Source organism: Salvelinus namaycush, chromosome 12 (assembly GCF_016432855.1).
Source record: "Salvelinus namaycush isolate Seneca chromosome 12, SaNama_1.0, whole genome shotgun sequence".
NCBI lineage: Eukaryota > Metazoa > Chordata > Actinopteri > Salmoniformes > Salmonidae > Salvelinus > Salvelinus namaycush.
Window position 1 is genome coordinate 44,287,624 of NC_052318.1, and position 17,681 is coordinate 44,305,304.

Here is a 17,681-nt window from a genome sequence, read left to right on the forward strand (position 1 = left end):
CATCATCGACTCAGTGGGTTTTGTCCAACATGTCTCTGGACCTAGTCACTGCCACAGTCATACTCTGGACCTAGTTTTGTCCCATGGAATAAATGTTGTAGATCTTAATGTTTTTCCTCATAATCCTGGACTATCGGACCACCATTTTATTACGTTTGCAATCGCAACAAATAATCTGCTCAGACCCCAACCAAGGAGCATCAAAAGTCGTGCTATAAATTCTCAGACAACACAAAGATTCCTTGATGCCCTTCCAGACTCCTTCTGCCTACCCAAGGACGTCAGAGGACAAAAATCAGTTAACCACCTAACTGAGGAACTCAATTTAATCGTGCGCAATACCCTAGATGCAGTCGCACCCATAAAAACTAAAAACATTTGTCATAAGAAACTAGCTCCCTGGTATACAGAAAATACCCGAGCTCTGAAGCAAGCTTCCAGAAAATTGGAATGGAAATGGCGCCACACCAAACTGGAAGTCTTCCGACTAGCTTGGAAAGACAGTACCGTGCAATATCGAAGAGCCCTCACTGCTGCTCGATCATCCTATTTTTCCAACTTAATTGAGGAAAATAAGAACAATCCAAAATTTATTTTTGATACTGTCGCAAAGCTAACTAAAAAGCAGCATTCCCCAAGTGAGGATGGCTTTCACTTCAGCAGTAATAAATTCATGAACTTCTTTGAGGAAAAGATCATGATCATTAGAAAGCAAATTACGGACTCCTCTTTAAATCTGCGTATTCCTCCAAAGCTCAGCTGTCCTGAGTCTGCACAACTCTGCCAGGACCTAGGATCAAGAGAGACACAAGTGTTTTAGTACTATATCTCTTGACACAATGATGAAAATAATCATGGCCTCTAAACCTTCAAGCTGCATACTGGACCCTATTCCAACTAAACTACTGAAAGAGCTGCTTCCTGTGCTCGGCCATCCTATGTTGAACATAATAAACGGCTCTCTATCCACCGGATGTGTACCAAACTCACTAAAAGTGGCAGTAATAAAGCCTCTCTTGAAAAAGCCAAACCGTGACCCAGAAAATATAAAAAATTCCTCTCAAAATTTTTTGAAAAAGCTGTTGCGCAGTAACTCACTGCCTTCCTGAAGACAAACAATGTATACGAAATGCTTCAGTCTGGTTTTAGACCCCATCATAGCACTGAGACTGCACTTGTGAAGGTGGTAAATGACCTTTTAATGGCATCAGAGGCTCTGCATCTGTCCTCGTGCTACTAGACCTTAGTGCTGCCTTTGATACCATCGATCACCACATTCTTTTGGAGAGATTGGAAACCCAAATTGGTCTACACGGACAAGTTCTGGCCTGGTTTAGATCTTATCTGTTGGAAAGATATCAGTTTGTCTCTGTGAATGGTTTGTCCTCTGACAAATCAACTGTACATTTCGGTGTTCCTCAAGGTTCCGTTTTAGGACCACTATTGTTTTCACTATATATTTTACCTCTTGGGGATGTCATTCGAAAACATAATGTTAACTTTCACTGCTATGCGGATGACACACAGCTGTACATTTCAATGAAACATGGTGAAGCCCCAAAATTGCCCTCGCTAGAAGCCTGTGTTTCAGACATAAGGAAGTGGATGGCTGAAAACGTTCTACTTTTAAACTCGGACAAAACAGAGATGCTTGTTCTAGGTCACAAGAAACAAAGAGATCTTCTGTTGAATCTGAGAATTAATCTTGATGGTTGTAAAGTCGTCTCAAATAAAACTGTGAAGGACCTCGGCGTTACTCTGGACCCTGATCTCTCTTTTGACGAACATATCAAGACTGTTTCAAGGACAGCTTTTTTCCATCTACGTAACATTGCAAAAATCAGAAACTTTCTGTCCAAAAATGATGCAGAAAAATTAATCCATGCTTTTGTTACTTCTAGGTTAGACTACTGCAATGCTCTACTTTCCGGCTACCCGGATAAAGCACTAAATAAACTTCAGTTAGTGCTAAATACGGCTGCTAGAATCCTGACTAGAACCAAAACATTTGATCATATTACTCCAGTGCTAGCTTCCCTACACTGGCTTCCTGTTAAGGTAAGGGCTGATTTCAAGGTTTTACTGTTAACCTACAAAGTGTTACATGGGCTTGTGTAACAGTATAACTTTAGACCGTCCCCTCGCCCCGACCCGGGCGCGAACCAGGGACCCTCTGCACACATCAACAACTGACACCCACGAAGCGTCGTTACCCATCGCTCCACAAAAGCCACGGCCCTTGGGGGAACCACTACTTCTATGTTTCAGAGCAAGTGACGTAACCGACTGAAAGGCTGCTAGCGCGCACCACCGCTAACTAGCTAGCCATTTCACATCCGTTACACTTGCTCCTACCTATCTTTCCGAGTTGGTCCTGCCGTACATACCTACATGTACGCTACGGTCACAAGACGCAGGCCTCCTAATTGTCCCTAGAATTTCTAAGCAAACAGCTGGAGGCAGGGCTTTCTCCTATAGATCTCCATTTTTATGGAATGGTCTGCCTACCCATGTGAGAGACGCAGACTCGGTCTCAACCTTTAAGTCTTTACTGAAGACTCATCTCTTCAGTAGGTCATATGATTGAGTGTAGTCTGGCCCAGGAGTGTGAAGGTGAACGGAAAGGCTCTGGAGCAACGAACCGCCCTTGCTGTCTCTGCCTGGCTGGTTCCCCTCTCTCCACTGGTATTCTCTGCCTCTAACCCTATTACAGGGGCTGAGTCACTGGCTTACTGGTGCTCTTTCATGCCGTCCCTAGGAGGGGTGCGTCACTTGAGTGGGTTGAGTCACTGACGTGATCTTCCTGTCTGGGTTGGCGCCCCCCCTTGGTTTGTGCCGTGGCGGAGATCTTTGTGGGCTATACTCGGCCTTGTCTCAGGATGGTAAGTTGGTGGTTGAAGATATCCCTCTAGTGGTGTGGGGGCTGTGCTTTGGCAAAGTGGGTGGGGTTATATCCTTCCTGTTTGGCCCTGTCCGGGGGTATCATCGGATGGGGCCACAGTGTCTCCTGACCCCTCCTGTCTCAGCCTCCAGTATTTATGCTGCAGTAGTTTATGTGTCGGGGGGCTAGGGTCAGTTTGTTATATCTGGAGGACTTCTCCTGTCTTATCCGGTGTCCTGTGTGAATTTAAGTATGCTCTCTCTAATTCTCTCCTTCTCTCTTTCTTTCTCTCTTTCGGAGGACCTGAGCCCTAGGACCATGCGTCAGGACTACCTGGCATGATGACTCCTTGCTGTCCCCAGTCCACCTGGCCTTGCTGCTGCTCCAGTTTCAACTGTTCTGCCTGCGGCTATGGAACCCTGACCTGTTCACCGGACGTGCTACCTGTCCCAGACCTGCTGTTTTCAACTCTCTAGAGACCGCAGGAGCGGTAGAGATACTCCTAATGATCGGCTATGAAAAGCCAACTGACATTTACTCCTGAGGTGCTGACTTGCTGCACCCTCGATAACTACTGTGATTATTATTATTTGAACATGCTGGTCATTTATGAACATTTGAACATCTTGGCCATGATCTGATATAATCTCCACCCGGCACAGCCAGAAGAGGACTGGCCACCCCTCATAGCCTGGTTCCTCTCTAGGTTTCTTCCTAGGTTTTGGCCTTTCTAGGGAGTTTTTCCTAGCCACCGTGCTTCTACATCTGCATTGCTTGCTGTTTGGGGTTTTAGGCTGGGTTTCTGTACAGCACTTTGAGATATCAGCTGATGTACGAAGGGCTATATAAATACATTTGATTTGATTTTGAAGGAATGGTGTGATTAATGAGGAACCAATTACTTGTCTCCACAATTTCTGTGCCCAATCACTCCCTCCTTCGGCCTTGGGAGAGGTCTGAGACTGGATGTGTGGGGTATTGTCTGGAACCATTGTACGTCATCTCTGATGTTTCACCTATCCTGGGATAGTGTATGACCCAGAGGCTCACTCCCCTCAGCGAGCTCGTCTAGGCGTGGGGTCAAGGACATGGGTTTTACTTCAGATAGGGGTATCTGGAGTTCACAATTTAAGCCATAGAATGAGCTGGTGTTTCTGTATTATGAAGTACCAGGCATGAGTTCAGAGCCTCGTTTTAGGGGCCAAACTCTACAATAAGAAGAGTCTTCATAGCAAATGCTATCTGGTGGGGAGATACTCCTTTCTCATTTATCAAGTCTCACCTTGTGACCCATTCCACACATGTTGGTTGTCATGTAGACTAAGTGGGTGTATCTTTGCTATAAAATATCTTTGTATCCTTTGCCTCAACAAATCATCTAAGGGTGGTTCGTTGACCAGCCATCGTTATTGCAGAGTACTCACATCATTAAATTGTTTGTGTGACCCGCTCTCCTTATAAGTGAATAAAGATTTAGTTTAAGTATAACTCTGACAAATGTGATAAGTTTTGTCTCTCATTTGATAATACAGAAATTAACCACCACACCAATAAATTAACCACCACACCAATAAATTACTGGGAGCTTGTATATAAAGTGTGCAACTTTTATAGCCTCGCGTTTACTATGCGAAATGTAAAATGTTACAGAATACATTTGCTGAACTCTCCCCCTATTGGTTTATCATTCAAAAGCATCTAGGCCTGTATGGCTTAAATCTTTCATGTTTTAGACCAAACAATGTCCCCCATTTGTCCTTTCCTCAAGCGATGTGCTGCTCCTTGCCACAGACTGGGTGAATCTTCTTAGCCAGCTCTGTCTGTCAAGAACCAAATGGTTCTCTAGGTTATGGCAAATTATGGGATGTAGTTCCAGCTGATCCTGTCCACATGTCCTTGTCATTGATAAATGACAGTTGACCATTAAAACAACCATAGGTCTCTGTCAAATATGTTAAAGGTCAGTAGGTTCAGAGTAAATGTTTGCCATAAGGTGTCAAAAGTATTTCCAGAAGTCAAAGAATAAGTCAAACGTTTGTTTATTCAATAAGAGGAAACTAAATCCAGGTACTATTCATAACCACAGAATGGTACTACACTTCGTAATAGGCTGCATTAATTAATTTAAAATGGGTAACTGTTGCCAACAGTAACAGAAAAGCCTGGAATGTTAAACAAACTGGACAGAAACATTTATACTAAAACGTCCTTCCTCTGGGAAGACCACAGGTGGACGACAATCCTCTCAATCAGCCGAGGTCTGTTTCTTTATCCATCTTTCTCTGAAAAAAATCAAGAAAATCAGTGTACATTGTCAATCCATTATCTATGTTAAACCATAACTCCAGCTGAAAACTGATCCCCTAAAAAGTCCCATATCGTTCCATTTGGTTGAGATTCCAAAGGCATAGGTGATACAGTGATGAGTATTTTACAATTAACATTTGACAGTTGAATGTATTCTGGCCTCCTAGGTCAAATACATTTTCTTACAAATACACCACAAAGTATGATTCATAAGACTGAATTACCTTAAAGTTCAGATAATGTTCCTCACTGCTACAGTGGACTGATTTGGCTGTTTTCTCATTGGTGTAGAAGATGTTGCACAGCTTGCAGAAGAATCCAGTCCTTGGCACCAGATAGTCTAACCCTGCAAGTAAAAGGAGAAAAAAAAAACATGTTTGTGTTCTCACTGATATGGCACTAAAAGCTCTTTAGCAGATCCCTGTCACACCTGATAATAAAAATAGGCAGCCACACAAACAGAAGTCAGTTTCTCTAGCATCTTACCAACAGGGTTGTCAGGTTGATAAGGACCCAGAGGTTCCTCCTGCTTTTTCTCCTCCTCCTCTGGGATAGCTTCCACACCACTGACTTCTTCACCTTTAGGGTCCCCAGAGACCCCCTCACTGTCAGACACAGGACTCTGGACATCCTGGCCATACAAACACAAATCATGTCTTTTACTCATTCGTTCTACTTAGCCTGAGAGACCAACACCAATAAATATCAGCACTCTTCTCTGTGTGAAGTGCATTAACTGATTACTTCTTGAATAACCGGTAACTGTAAAAGGATTGTTCACGGACATGCCAAAATTAAATACATAAATATTCAGCAAGCATTTAACTAACAAGGCAATATTTCACCTTGTTTAAATTAAGGAAACAAAAACACAGCAATAACCATCTTTCACCTCTGGATAGGGGCTTTTGGCTGACTGGCCATTAGTCTTTTCATCTCCATGGTGATCTCTTGATCTTCTGTCTTTCTGACTGGCCAACCACAGCTCATATTTGACTGGAGGCTTCCTGTATCAGGAGAACAGAATATGTCATGAAGTACTATATCATGAAAGTGTACTTAGATACAGCCCTCATACAGTCCAGTTGAACCATAGATCACAACATTCTTTATCAGATTATTTCATTGGCTGTATATTCTTCCAATAGATTCCAATCAATTAAACAGGCGTCGACAGACTGGATACTAGCATTCTTCAAATTACATTTTGTCTAACTATCATTAGCATCTCTACTGCATATTCTTAGGGGTCATTGAAAATTATTTACCAGTATATTAGTGAGTCTCCCTTTTTGCACAAACTGACCCTCAACAGGGTGCCGTAAAACTTGTGTGGACGTTGGAAGTACTTCACCATTTTCTGAGCGGCTTCCACACTCTCCATCTGGATATAACACTGAAAGGAGAAAGAAAAACATCCATGGGAGAGTCCTATAACAACAGAAAAACAAACGACATCCACCTTTAAAAAAATGGGCCGGTGATACTTTACCTTTCCATGAGGCCAGTTCAAATTATAGCCAGTGATTTTCCCGAAAGGCTGTGCAAGTCGTAAAAGAGAGACGTCAGAGTACTTCTGGAGTGGAAGCATACAAATGTAGATGGATCTCCCACTAGGACTCTACATTGACAGAAACAAAGTCAAATTACACAGTCAATATTTGTAACACAAAGATGCGTATTATGTGAGGTGTGTAGTTATGTTTATAATACAGTGCATTCGGAAAGTATTCAGACACCTTGACCTTTTCTACATTTTGTTACGTTACAGCCTTATTCTAAAATGGATTAAAATAATTTCCCCTCAATCTACACACAATACCCCATAATGACAAAACAAAAACAGGTTTTTAGAAATGTTTGCAATTTTACTAAATATAAAAAACGCTCAGGTGCATGCTGTTTACATTCATCATCCTTGTGATGTAGAAACAGCTCAAGGATGTGGTAAATTCAATTGATTGGACATGATTTGGAAAGGCATGCACCTGTCTATGTAAGATCCCACAGTTGAAAGTTCATGTCAGAGCAAAAACTAAGCCATGAGGTTGAAGGAATTGTCTGTAGAGCTCAGAAAGGATTGTGTAGACGCACAGATCTGGGGAAGGGTACCAAAACATTTCTGAAGCATTGAATGTCCCCAAGAACACAGTGGCCTCCATCCTTCTTAAAATGGAATAAGTTACTAACCACCAAGACTCTTCCTAGAGCTGGCCGCATAGCCAAACTGAGCAATGGGGGAAAAAGGCCTTGCAAGAACCCAATGGCCACTCTGACAGAGCTTAAGAGTTCCTCTGTGGAGATGGGAGAACCTTCCAGAAGGACAACCATCTATGCAGCACTCCACCAATCAGGCCTTTATGGTAGAGTGGCCAGACGGAAGCCACTCCTCGGCTAAAGGAGCTTGACAGCCCACTTGGTTTGCAAAAAGCACCTAAATAATTCTCAGACCATGGGAAACAAGATTCTCTGGTCTGATGAAATCAAGATGGAACTCTTTGGCCTGACTGCCAAGCGTCACCTCTGAAGCAAACCTGGCATAATCCCTATGGTGAAGCATGGTGGTGGCAGCATCATGCTGTGGGGATGTTCTTCAGCAGCAGGCACTGGGAGACAAGTCAGGATCAAGGCAAAGATGAACAGAGCAAAGTACAGAGATCCTTGATGAAAACCTGCTCCAGAGAGCTCAGGACCTCAGACTGGGGTGAAGGTTCAACTTCCAACAGGACAACAACCCTAAGCACACAGCCAAGACAATGCAGGAGTGGCTTCGGGACAAGTCTCTGAATATCTTTGAGTGGCCCAGCCAAAGCTTGGACTTGAACCCGATCTAACATCTCTGTAGACCTGAAATAGCTGTGCAGCGGCGCTCCCCATCCAACATGGCAGAGCTTGAAAGGATCTGCAGAGAAAAATGGGAGAAACTCCCCAAAAACTCGTAGCTGAAATAGCAGCCAAAAGTGCTTCAACAAAGTACTGAGTAAAGGGTCTGAATACTTACGTAAAATGTGATATTTCAGTGTTTTATTTTTAATAAATTAGCAAAAATATATTTTTTATAAGAAAAATAGTTTTTGCTTTGTCATTATGGGGTATTGTGTGTAGATTGATGAGGAAAAACAAACTATTTAAAGCATAGATACTACACCATTTGACATCAAACCCACCTCCAACTTTTTCTGTGAAAAGCACATGCTAATATTGACATGTTTCCTCAACAACTGTCCGTTTCCTTTGTAGAATTTCACCATTTCACGTACTTCCTCAGTAGTTTCAAGCTCTAACCATGCCTGAAAATATAGGAAATTCTCAATGTCATACAAACTACGACAGCAAATGCTTGCACAAATCAGGTGTTGAGTAAATAAACTCCTTCCTGTATGCCGAACTACATGAATGTCAAATTATTCACCACTGACGCTACGACAACATTATTTCCATCCCATGAAGAAAACTAGATAAGTACCATACAAAATAAAATACACTGATCCCCAAATAACATATCTGCAAGTAACATAATTGTGAACATACCTCCTGTGTGAGGAAGGATATGGCATGGTTGACAACTTTCACGTTTGCTCGCTCTGCCAGTTTCAATAGGGCCACCGCCATGTTTCCATAGCCCTTTCTAATTGGGCTAATATGGACAACTTTTCCATCCTGTAGAAAACAAATGTACAATTGACACAGTCCAACTACAAGTTTCTAAATTAATGTCATTTTTGGAGGAATACCAACCCATGAAGCATCCTTTGACTCTGCAAATAAAAACAAAAAAGTAATTATTACTATAAATTATCTGGAGATTATCTACACAGGCTAAACAACTGTAACAATTGTTTTGTCCATTGCTGCCAGGTAATAACATTTTTCATCATTCATTGCTTACCCAGCGACGTGTCCCCTCCAGTACTGTCGTCAAGTTCATCCAATGTAACGAAGTCATCCATATTCTCAGGGAAATCCATGTCATCCATATTGTCCTGTTGGAAATAAGTCCACAACATCAATAAGTTAAAGAATTTGGGAGTTTCAAGTTCCACAGTGCCGCACCAGAATCATATCTAATCTCATGAAAAATACTTGTGAAGTTGCAATGGGAAACTGTCAAAAGATGCTCAAACACTGAACATAAAAAGTATGCAAAACTGTATTCAATAGTACGGAAGTATGATAAAGATCCATGTCACAAAGCTAGGAAGTGAACTCTGTGGCTGCACTATTACAATTGACATTGACAGCTTAAATGTGCAAAGTTATTCAAACCTCTTGGTCAGTCCAGGTTTTAAACATGTTAGGGCTGAACAGATAAGCATGTCAACTGATACACACATCTACAATGTTTGGCTTAAGCACCTGTTCTGGATTACTACGGTCAGTCTAGGTTTTCTGGAAACAATTGGAGCTTGTACAGAGATGGTTCTATAACCTTTGCTATTCAACCATGGAAACTAAGGAGATCCTTCAAAGCTGATCTCCATCTGATTTGTAGGGCACTCATAAAACTGATGGAATTAATAACCCCTGAGCACATCATATAGCCTACATACAGTGCCTTCAGAAAGTACTCACACCCCTAGACTTTTTCCACATTGTTGTGTTAGCCTGAATTTAAAATGGATTACATTTAGATTGTGTGTCACTGGCCTACACACAATACCCCATATCAAAGTGAAATTATGGTTTTAGAATTGATTTTACTAATTAAAAATGGAAATGTGGTGTCCAATAAGTATTCAACCTTTTTGTTTTGGCAAGCCTAAATAAGTTCAGGAGTAACAATGTGCTTAACAAGTCACATAAGTTGCATGGACTTACTTGGTGCAATAATAGTGCTGAACATACCATTATCTGTAAGTGATTAACATAATTTTTGAATGAATACCCATTCTCTGTACTACACACACATACAGATAATAGTATGGTCCCTCAGTCGAGCAGTGAATTTCAAACAAACACCAGGGAGGTTTTCCAATGCTTCGCAAATAAGGGCACCAATTGGTATAAGAAAAACAAAAAACACATTGAATATCCCTTTGAGCCTTGTGAAGTTATTAATTACACTTGGGATGGCGTATCAATACACCTAGTCACTACAAATATACTGCCCTCCTTCCTAACTCAGAGAGGAAGGAAATCGCTCAGGGATTTCACCATGAGGTCAATGGTGACTTTAAAACAGAGTTTAATGGTTGTGATAGGAGAAAACTGAGGACGGATCAACAACATTGTAGTTACTCCACAATACTAACCTAAACGACGAGTGAAAAGGAGGAAGCCAGTACAGAGTAAAAATATTCCAAAACATGCATCCTGTTTGCAATAAGGCTCTAAAGAAATGTACTTTATATCCTGAATACAAAGCGACATGTTTGGGTCAACAACACATCACTGAGCCCCACCTCACATTTTCAAGCAAGGTGCTGGATGCTTCATGTTATGGGTATGCTTGTCATCGGCAAGTTCTAGGGAGTTTAAGAATGAAAAGAGACTGATTAGAGCTAAGCAAAATCCTAGAGGAAAACCTTGTTCAGTCTGCTTTACAAGACAATGGGAGAAATTCACCTTTCAGCAGGACAATCCCCTAAAACACAAAGCCAAATCTACACTGGAGTTGCTTACCAAGACAAAATGGAATGTTCCCGAGTGGCCTAGTTACAGCTTTGACTTAAATCTGCTTGAAAATCTATGGCAAGTCTTGAAAATGTCTGTCTTGCAATGATCAACAACTGACTTGACAGAGTTTAAAGAATTGTGTGCAAATATTGTACAATCCAGATGTGAAAATCTCTTAGACTTACACAGAAAGACTCACTGCTGTAGTCACTGCCAAATGTGATTATAACATGTATTGACCTCAGGGGTGTGAATACTTATGTAAATTAGATAACTATTACATTTTTCAATAAATTTGCAAACATTTCTAAAAACATGTTTTCACTTTGTCATAATGCATATATTGTGTGTAGATGGGTGAGGAAATCAATGTAATGCATTTTTAATTCAGGCTCTATCAACAAAATGTGGAATAAGTCAAGGGGTGTGAATATTTTCAGAAGGCCCTGTACATAGCGTGCTATGGTACAAAGCAAACTCAATATTCCAACAATCCATGACTCAACCAAACTACATTCTCAGGAATGCTCCCAGAACTTCAACCAAGTTGAAGAGTTGAAGCACACATGCTTTAAGAACCCATTGCTAGGAACCCACATCTTGGTTACTTAACATAAATTTATTTTAAATTCTGGGAACAATAACTAGGGATGCACGATAAAGTCGGTAAGCATATCAGAATTGGCCGATATTAGCTAAAAACAGAAACGTCGGCCCAATGTCTAGTTAAACGCGATGTGCAAAACCGATGTCAAAGCTGACGTGCATACCTATATAACATAGGTAGATGAGGTAATGACGCCACAAAAAATATTGCGCAACACAGCATTCCTAATCTAGTCCACAATGTCTGCTGTGTGGATCAAGCAGTCAACTAGTCCAGCAGTCATTTGAAAGAGTAAGAACATTTCAGCGAGACAACTCAAAGGCGAAATCTATTAATACCAAGATAATGGAATTCATTGCCCTTGACAATCAACTGTTCGCTGTCGTGGATGATGTTGGCTTTCGCCGACTGGTCGAGCACCAGTACGCACTTCCAAGTAGGCGCTATTTTTCAGATGTTGCCCTACCGGAGTTACACAGTATTCTCGAAACTCAGTCATGAGCTACTTGCTATGGGCATCACTGGTATTAGCTTCACGACTGACATTTGGACCAGCGATGTCAGCCCCATGAGCATTAGGAGTCTGACAGCACAGTGGGTCGATGAGGATTTCCTATTGAGGAAAGCCGTATTGCATGCTCAAGAATGTGCTGGTTCTCATACCATCACTAATGCCATTTCAATGGCATTTGAGAACCTGTTTGAAACATGAACACTCCTAGCTCCATTCAAACAACTGACTCGAGAAATAAGCTCAACTGCATCTACAGCAGACGTGAAACCCTGTCATGTTATTGAAACGCCCGCTCAACAAAAATGCCAACACAGACTGTCGGGTTAACTTGGAAAAGTACTCTATTAGAGGCTGTGAACAAGCGATTCGGTGGCATTCTCTCCGAGCCTCTACTGTGTCGCCACCATGCTCGATGCTAAGTACAAGGACCGCTACTTCGATGCAGACAAGAAACAGGGTTTACATGAAATGTTATAGACACAGCTTGACAAGCTGGAAACGGACACAGTGACAGTGCGCACCGAGGAAGAGAGGCCACGGACAGACAAAGCTGAAACTTCACTGCTTGACATGTATGATGAAATCCTGGTTGAGAATGAACAAATGAACAACGAAACAGCACAGCAAGTGAAATAATTAGATTTTGATGATGTTTTACTGGTAATGGGGACATACGTAAATGCCAACAAAAAAACTTTTTGGTCAGTGTCTGTGTGTGTTTAAACTACTTAACTGTACTAGAATGCTTAAAAGGCCGCTATTTTTATATTTTATATCGGTCTAGTTTTCTTTGGCAAGGAAAATATCCGATATTGGTATCGGCCAAAAATGTAATATCGATGCATCCCTAACAATTAAGAATTTCTTTGTTGGTTCCAGTCACAAATATGAATGACAATCATTTCTTACATCTTCATGAAAGCTCTCCTGATCCATCATGTTCTCCATTGAGACATCATCATCGGCAGCCTTTACGTCAGAATCCTCCAAGGTATCGTCTGCCAACAGTTCTGAGATTTCGTGTTCCCCCTCATCTTTAGAATCAGCCACCAGAGAGGCACTTTTGGAAGGAGCAGGGTCTTTAGTATCAACACCAGCACCAACCTCGTCATCTAATAAGCTTTGTTTAGCTTCCACCTGGATAATCTCTTCGTCCAGATCTTTGTTTTCCAAATCAATGTCCTCCTCCTTGACCAGCTCCTCGATGTCCTGCTTGACCACTTCTGAGGTGCTTTGTTGACCTTCTCCTTGTTCCATCACTTTCTCAGCAGGTTGTTTGCCTGTACTGGGTTTCTCTTGATTCGTGGAGTTTGAGGTCTTGCTAGTCTCCTCGCTCTTGTGTCTGCTGCTGCGGCCTTTACTAGAATCTGCTCTTCTGGATGTGGTGGAGTCAGGACTTTCTCTACAAGGCAAAAACCATTGAGGTAAACTTCCCTGACACAAACGTCCTGATGAGTCCCACAGGAAAATTGGGTCTGGCCACCATGGCCCCAGGTGAAGAACTCTTACTTACCTCAGGCGCTTCATTGACGATGACAAGATTACTTTGACACTCTTTCCATTGATCTTGAGGGGGTTGGAGTGGTAGTACTTCACCATAATGTCAGCATCCTTCCAATCTACCATCTCAATCAGGGCCTGCAGATGAATAAGGGAGAATTCATTAGACAAAGCTAGAGAAGGTGCTGCATAATTGAGGTTTTGGTGAAGAATTTACCTAGCCATACAAAAAAATAGATACTGCATTGTTAAATTGTTTTAATAATGGTTTTCTATTTGAAATCACCAGAGAGATTTGCAGAATTTGATTGATCACACTTCAATTCCATATTGCTCGAACCTTACCTGATCACTTGAAAATGTTGAATGCCGCACATCCCCAAACATCTTGGCGAGATCAAGAATCTCTGATTCTCTTTCCTTCCCAGAAGATAGGTGGGAAAAACAAACCACTGTATTGGTAACTTGTTTGGTCTGCCGTTTTTCTGGTGGTTCATCCAACCTTGGCGGCTAAAGGAAAAAACAAGCTCATACTAGGATCTCTGTGATTAAGAACACAGAATCTCACAATTTTAAGAGGCAGATGCACTTACATGAATACTGCACACCATAGGTGACAGGTACAGATTCAACTTAATTTCCTTCACGAATGCTTGCTTTTCACTGAAGTGATTCACCATATTGGCAGCCTCTTTGTGAGAATCAAACTCCAGGAATCCCTGTAACAAAAATACAACACCGAATCATCCAATAGACATTCAACTACAGATGTAACTTTTTTTAAGAGAGAGAATATTAAAGCTGCAACATGTAACTTTTTGGGCGACCCGACCAAATTGACATATAAATTAGATATAGCTCTGTCATTCTCATTGAAAGCAAGTCTAAGAAGCGATAGATCTGTTCTATGTGTGCTATTTCTATGCTTCTATGCTTTCCGCACTTCCCGTCTTTTACTTCTGTACTACAGCATCAAACAACTAAAATTACTATTTTTGGTTATTGAAAATATGTTTCACAGAGGTTTAGATGGCACAATGATTCTCTACACTATACTTACTTGTTTAGTCGCATACACTGAAATTAGGTGAACTATTACAAATTTTAGCAACCAGGAAATGGCAGAGCGATTTCTGCATAGTGCATGTTTAAGAGTTTAGTGTTTATTACTCAGTTTTTCATATCAATTTGTGTAATTTACCTTGCAGGGGAACACCAGATGTTTTACAACTGTGCCGAATGGCTTAGCCAAAGTCATCAAGTCTTCTACACCAACAGAGCCAAGGGGAAATTTTGTGACCACCACCTTTGTGCCAGCCTGAAGCAAAAATATAAAATCACACATTCAAGCATGCAGCTTTAAGCAAATAAACAACATCATAAGAAGTTAATTAAAAACACTCTATTTATAAGAAAACAATGCCACAAAAGGGGCATCATTACCTTGGGCTTCAAATAGTGTCTTTCTGGTGGAGACCAGACTTCACCTAAAGATGAAAACATGAAAGGAGATAGTATTTATTTTCAAGTGGTTTGCAATTGGGCCTTATTTGGTCTGGATCAAACTTGACTTGAAACGGGACAGGTGTTATCACCTCCTACGCGGTCTGAGCTATGTTGTCTCTTGTAAGGCATAGCAGGACGTGGCGTTCTCCTGGGCGGTGAAATAGCATCTCTACTTGGGATGGAGTTGGACCTGGAAGATAACGTAAACAGTGCAAAGTAGGAAGAGGAACAGCTAATGGTTTTACATCATGAAATGCCTGTTTGCAACATAAAGCTTAATTTCATGCCCCTCACATTTCCTTCTGGGTATCATGTGTTTTCCAATCTGGATATCTGTAGAAAACAGAAAAGAAAAAACGAATTTGAATAAAACCTTGTTATAGAAAATATCCCAATTGATTTTGTGAACTGTATCAGTCCAGTTTCTAAATGTTTTACTTTGCATGAAAACACTTACAGACGCGAGAGTTCTAGACAGCCATCCGCATGGCGTAATCCATTGAGATGTTCCTTCCATGTCTGTGAAAAAAACAAACCCATATTAAGCTAAATTAATGCCATCATGGAAGGTTGAGTTCTGATTAAAATGATATAGAAATACAGTCCAACAGCAAGAATTTTGAAATATAACAAAGCTTACCTTATTAGAATTCAACATGCATAAGCATAGAGAGCATGTGTGTGGGTAAATCTTGGGCACAACTCCATGAAAATCGTCCACTTGATAGGAGAAAGGAATCTTTTGCTGGCTGTCAGATGGTTTTTCAATTGGGGGCCTAGTGTGACGGGAACCTCTCCTTGCTTCAGTCCGCTGTGGTCGCCGCCCTGGTCGACTGTGAATCTCCACTTTCCTATAGTCAGTGTCACAATGGCTGTTTGACCGACGAGGGACTGCAGGGGGACTGTCCTGTTTGCTAAGATCTCCATCATCTGTATCCTCCTGACAGCTGTCTCCCTTTGGGGAGGCCTGTCCCTGCTCCTCTTGCTTGGCTCGATTGGCCTTCAGTTTCATTATCAGATAGGGTAATGTCTCCACACTGATCTCATTCTCTGGAATCTGGGCCAGAGCATCCACGTCTTCTGGAGAGAGCCCCAGAGTGGCATATAAGTTCATAGTGCTCGTCGCACCATCACCAGATCCTTTGTGTGCAGAGCTGTGACCCTCACTGTCCTCCATCCTCAAACCGTCAGGGCACAGAGAAGTTTATTCTGAAATTGGGGGAAAATGGTGTTCAGTCATTTCAACTGATGTTGTAACATATAAACATGTCTAAGGCAACCTATATATCAGGTAGTGTCAGAGGAAGGGCCCCAAAAAGTGTCAAAGACTCCTGTCACCCAAGTCATAGACTGTTCTCTATGCTACCGCACGGCAAGAAGGTACCGGAGCGCCAAGTCTAGTTCCAAAAGGCTCCTACCCCGAAGCTATACGACTGCTGAACAATTAATAAAATGGCCACCCGGACTATTTACACTGCTGCTACTCGCAGTTTATTATCTATGCATAGACACTTTACCCCAACCTACATGTACAAACTACCTCGACCAACCTGTAACCCCGCAAATTGACTCGGTACCGGCAGACCCTGTATATAGCCTCGTTATTGTTATGTCATTTTATTGTGTTATACATTTTTTACTTAATTTATTTGGTAAATATTTTCTTAACCATTTCTTGAACGGCATTGTTGGTTAAGGGCTTGTAAGTAACGTTAAGCATTTCACGGTGGTATTCGGCGTGGTTGGGTATAAAGTGTAGGCCCTAATGAAGAGGCTTGGGAAGAAAGTATCCTTCGCATTTCTGAAATACTACCATCTTTAATCATTCAATAGCTAACTAGATGTCAACTGATGTCCTTCACATAAATAATACGTTTCCCAGCCCAGACCAACGTAGATGCAAGCTAACGTTAGCTACTGTAGCTAGTTACAGCGAATGGGCCTTGGCCGAAGGGCTCGGCACAATAACAGCCAGTTGCTATTAACTAGCTAACTACGCATCTTTAGCTCTGAAAAACGAATCGCCAATATCTCCTCACCCCTGATGAATAAAGATTAGCTATCAAGTATGTCCCATGTAGCTATAAAGTAAGTGCATTATTGTTAACTAGCAGCACGCAACGCTGAAGAATGCTGCCTAGTCGCCCACAGCTAGGAAGCTAGCGAACAAGAAGAAGCTAACCATAGCTTTCTAGCAAGATAGTTTCGGGGTGAAAGTTTATGCATCCAGTTCAACTATCACATGAAATACAAATGGTGAATGCTGTAAAACAAACCTTTTAAGTCCCCTTTCAGGTATTTCGTAAAATTTGGTGGCTAACGTTACAGTCTGGACAAAGATATGTGTAACTATTCCATCAACCAGCGTCTCGTCAGCGACATTAAAAAAGTATTTCCCTATCACGGAATTTAGAAAATGTTCATAATAAAAGTCCCCACGTAATTACATTAATGTATTTATTCATGATATTTGAAAAATAATTGTCTAAACTTGAACTATGATTCATATTTAAGTGAAATTTGCATTAAATGTATTTTTTTCTTCTTTTTAATTTTCAAAGTTAAATAAATGCCCCAATGCAATACACTGTATATGAAATACCTATTGGCTTATAGAGAAAAAAGTATACTATGTGTCAATGTAAAAGTGGGGTTGGGAATACTCACTGGCGTCAGTAGAATCTACATATGGTGTTATTTCATGGAGGACTCGTCTAAATACATAGCAACACTACTTCACCCACTCCACA

General features: G+C 41.3%; 1 protein-coding gene across 2 annotated transcripts; it reads right to left on the reverse strand.

Moving 5' to 3' along the window:
* Positions 1 to 4,903: 4,903 nt before the first annotated feature.
* LOC120057297 (matrin-3-like) lies at positions 4,904 to 17,315 on the reverse strand. Of its 2 annotated transcripts, none has more exons than XM_039005864.1 (21): positions 17,208 to 17,315; positions 15,572 to 16,140; positions 15,389 to 15,450; positions 15,226 to 15,264; positions 15,021 to 15,121; positions 14,869 to 14,912; positions 14,627 to 14,743; positions 14,019 to 14,144; positions 13,771 to 13,935; positions 13,439 to 13,563; positions 12,835 to 13,327; positions 9,078 to 9,171; positions 8,927 to 8,946; positions 8,720 to 8,848; positions 8,356 to 8,478; positions 6,681 to 6,809; positions 6,457 to 6,584; positions 6,081 to 6,195; positions 5,675 to 5,819; positions 5,413 to 5,534; positions 4,904 to 5,163 (listed from the first exon to the last, which is right to left on the reverse strand). In XM_039005864.1, the coding sequence occupies exons 2-21, from the start codon at positions 16,106 to 16,108 to the stop codon at positions 5,131 to 5,133; spliced, it is 2,847 nt and encodes a 948-aa protein (XP_038861792.1). In that variant the 5' UTR covers positions 16,109 to 16,140; positions 17,208 to 17,315; the 3' UTR covers positions 4,904 to 5,130. The 2 variants fall into 2 exon arrangements, with proteins under 2 accessions (XP_038861792.1, XP_038861793.1); XM_039005865.1 differs by lacking the exon at positions 17,208 to 17,315 and adding an exon at positions 16,971 to 17,084.
* Between the last annotated feature and the right edge of the window lie 366 nt (positions 17,316 to 17,681).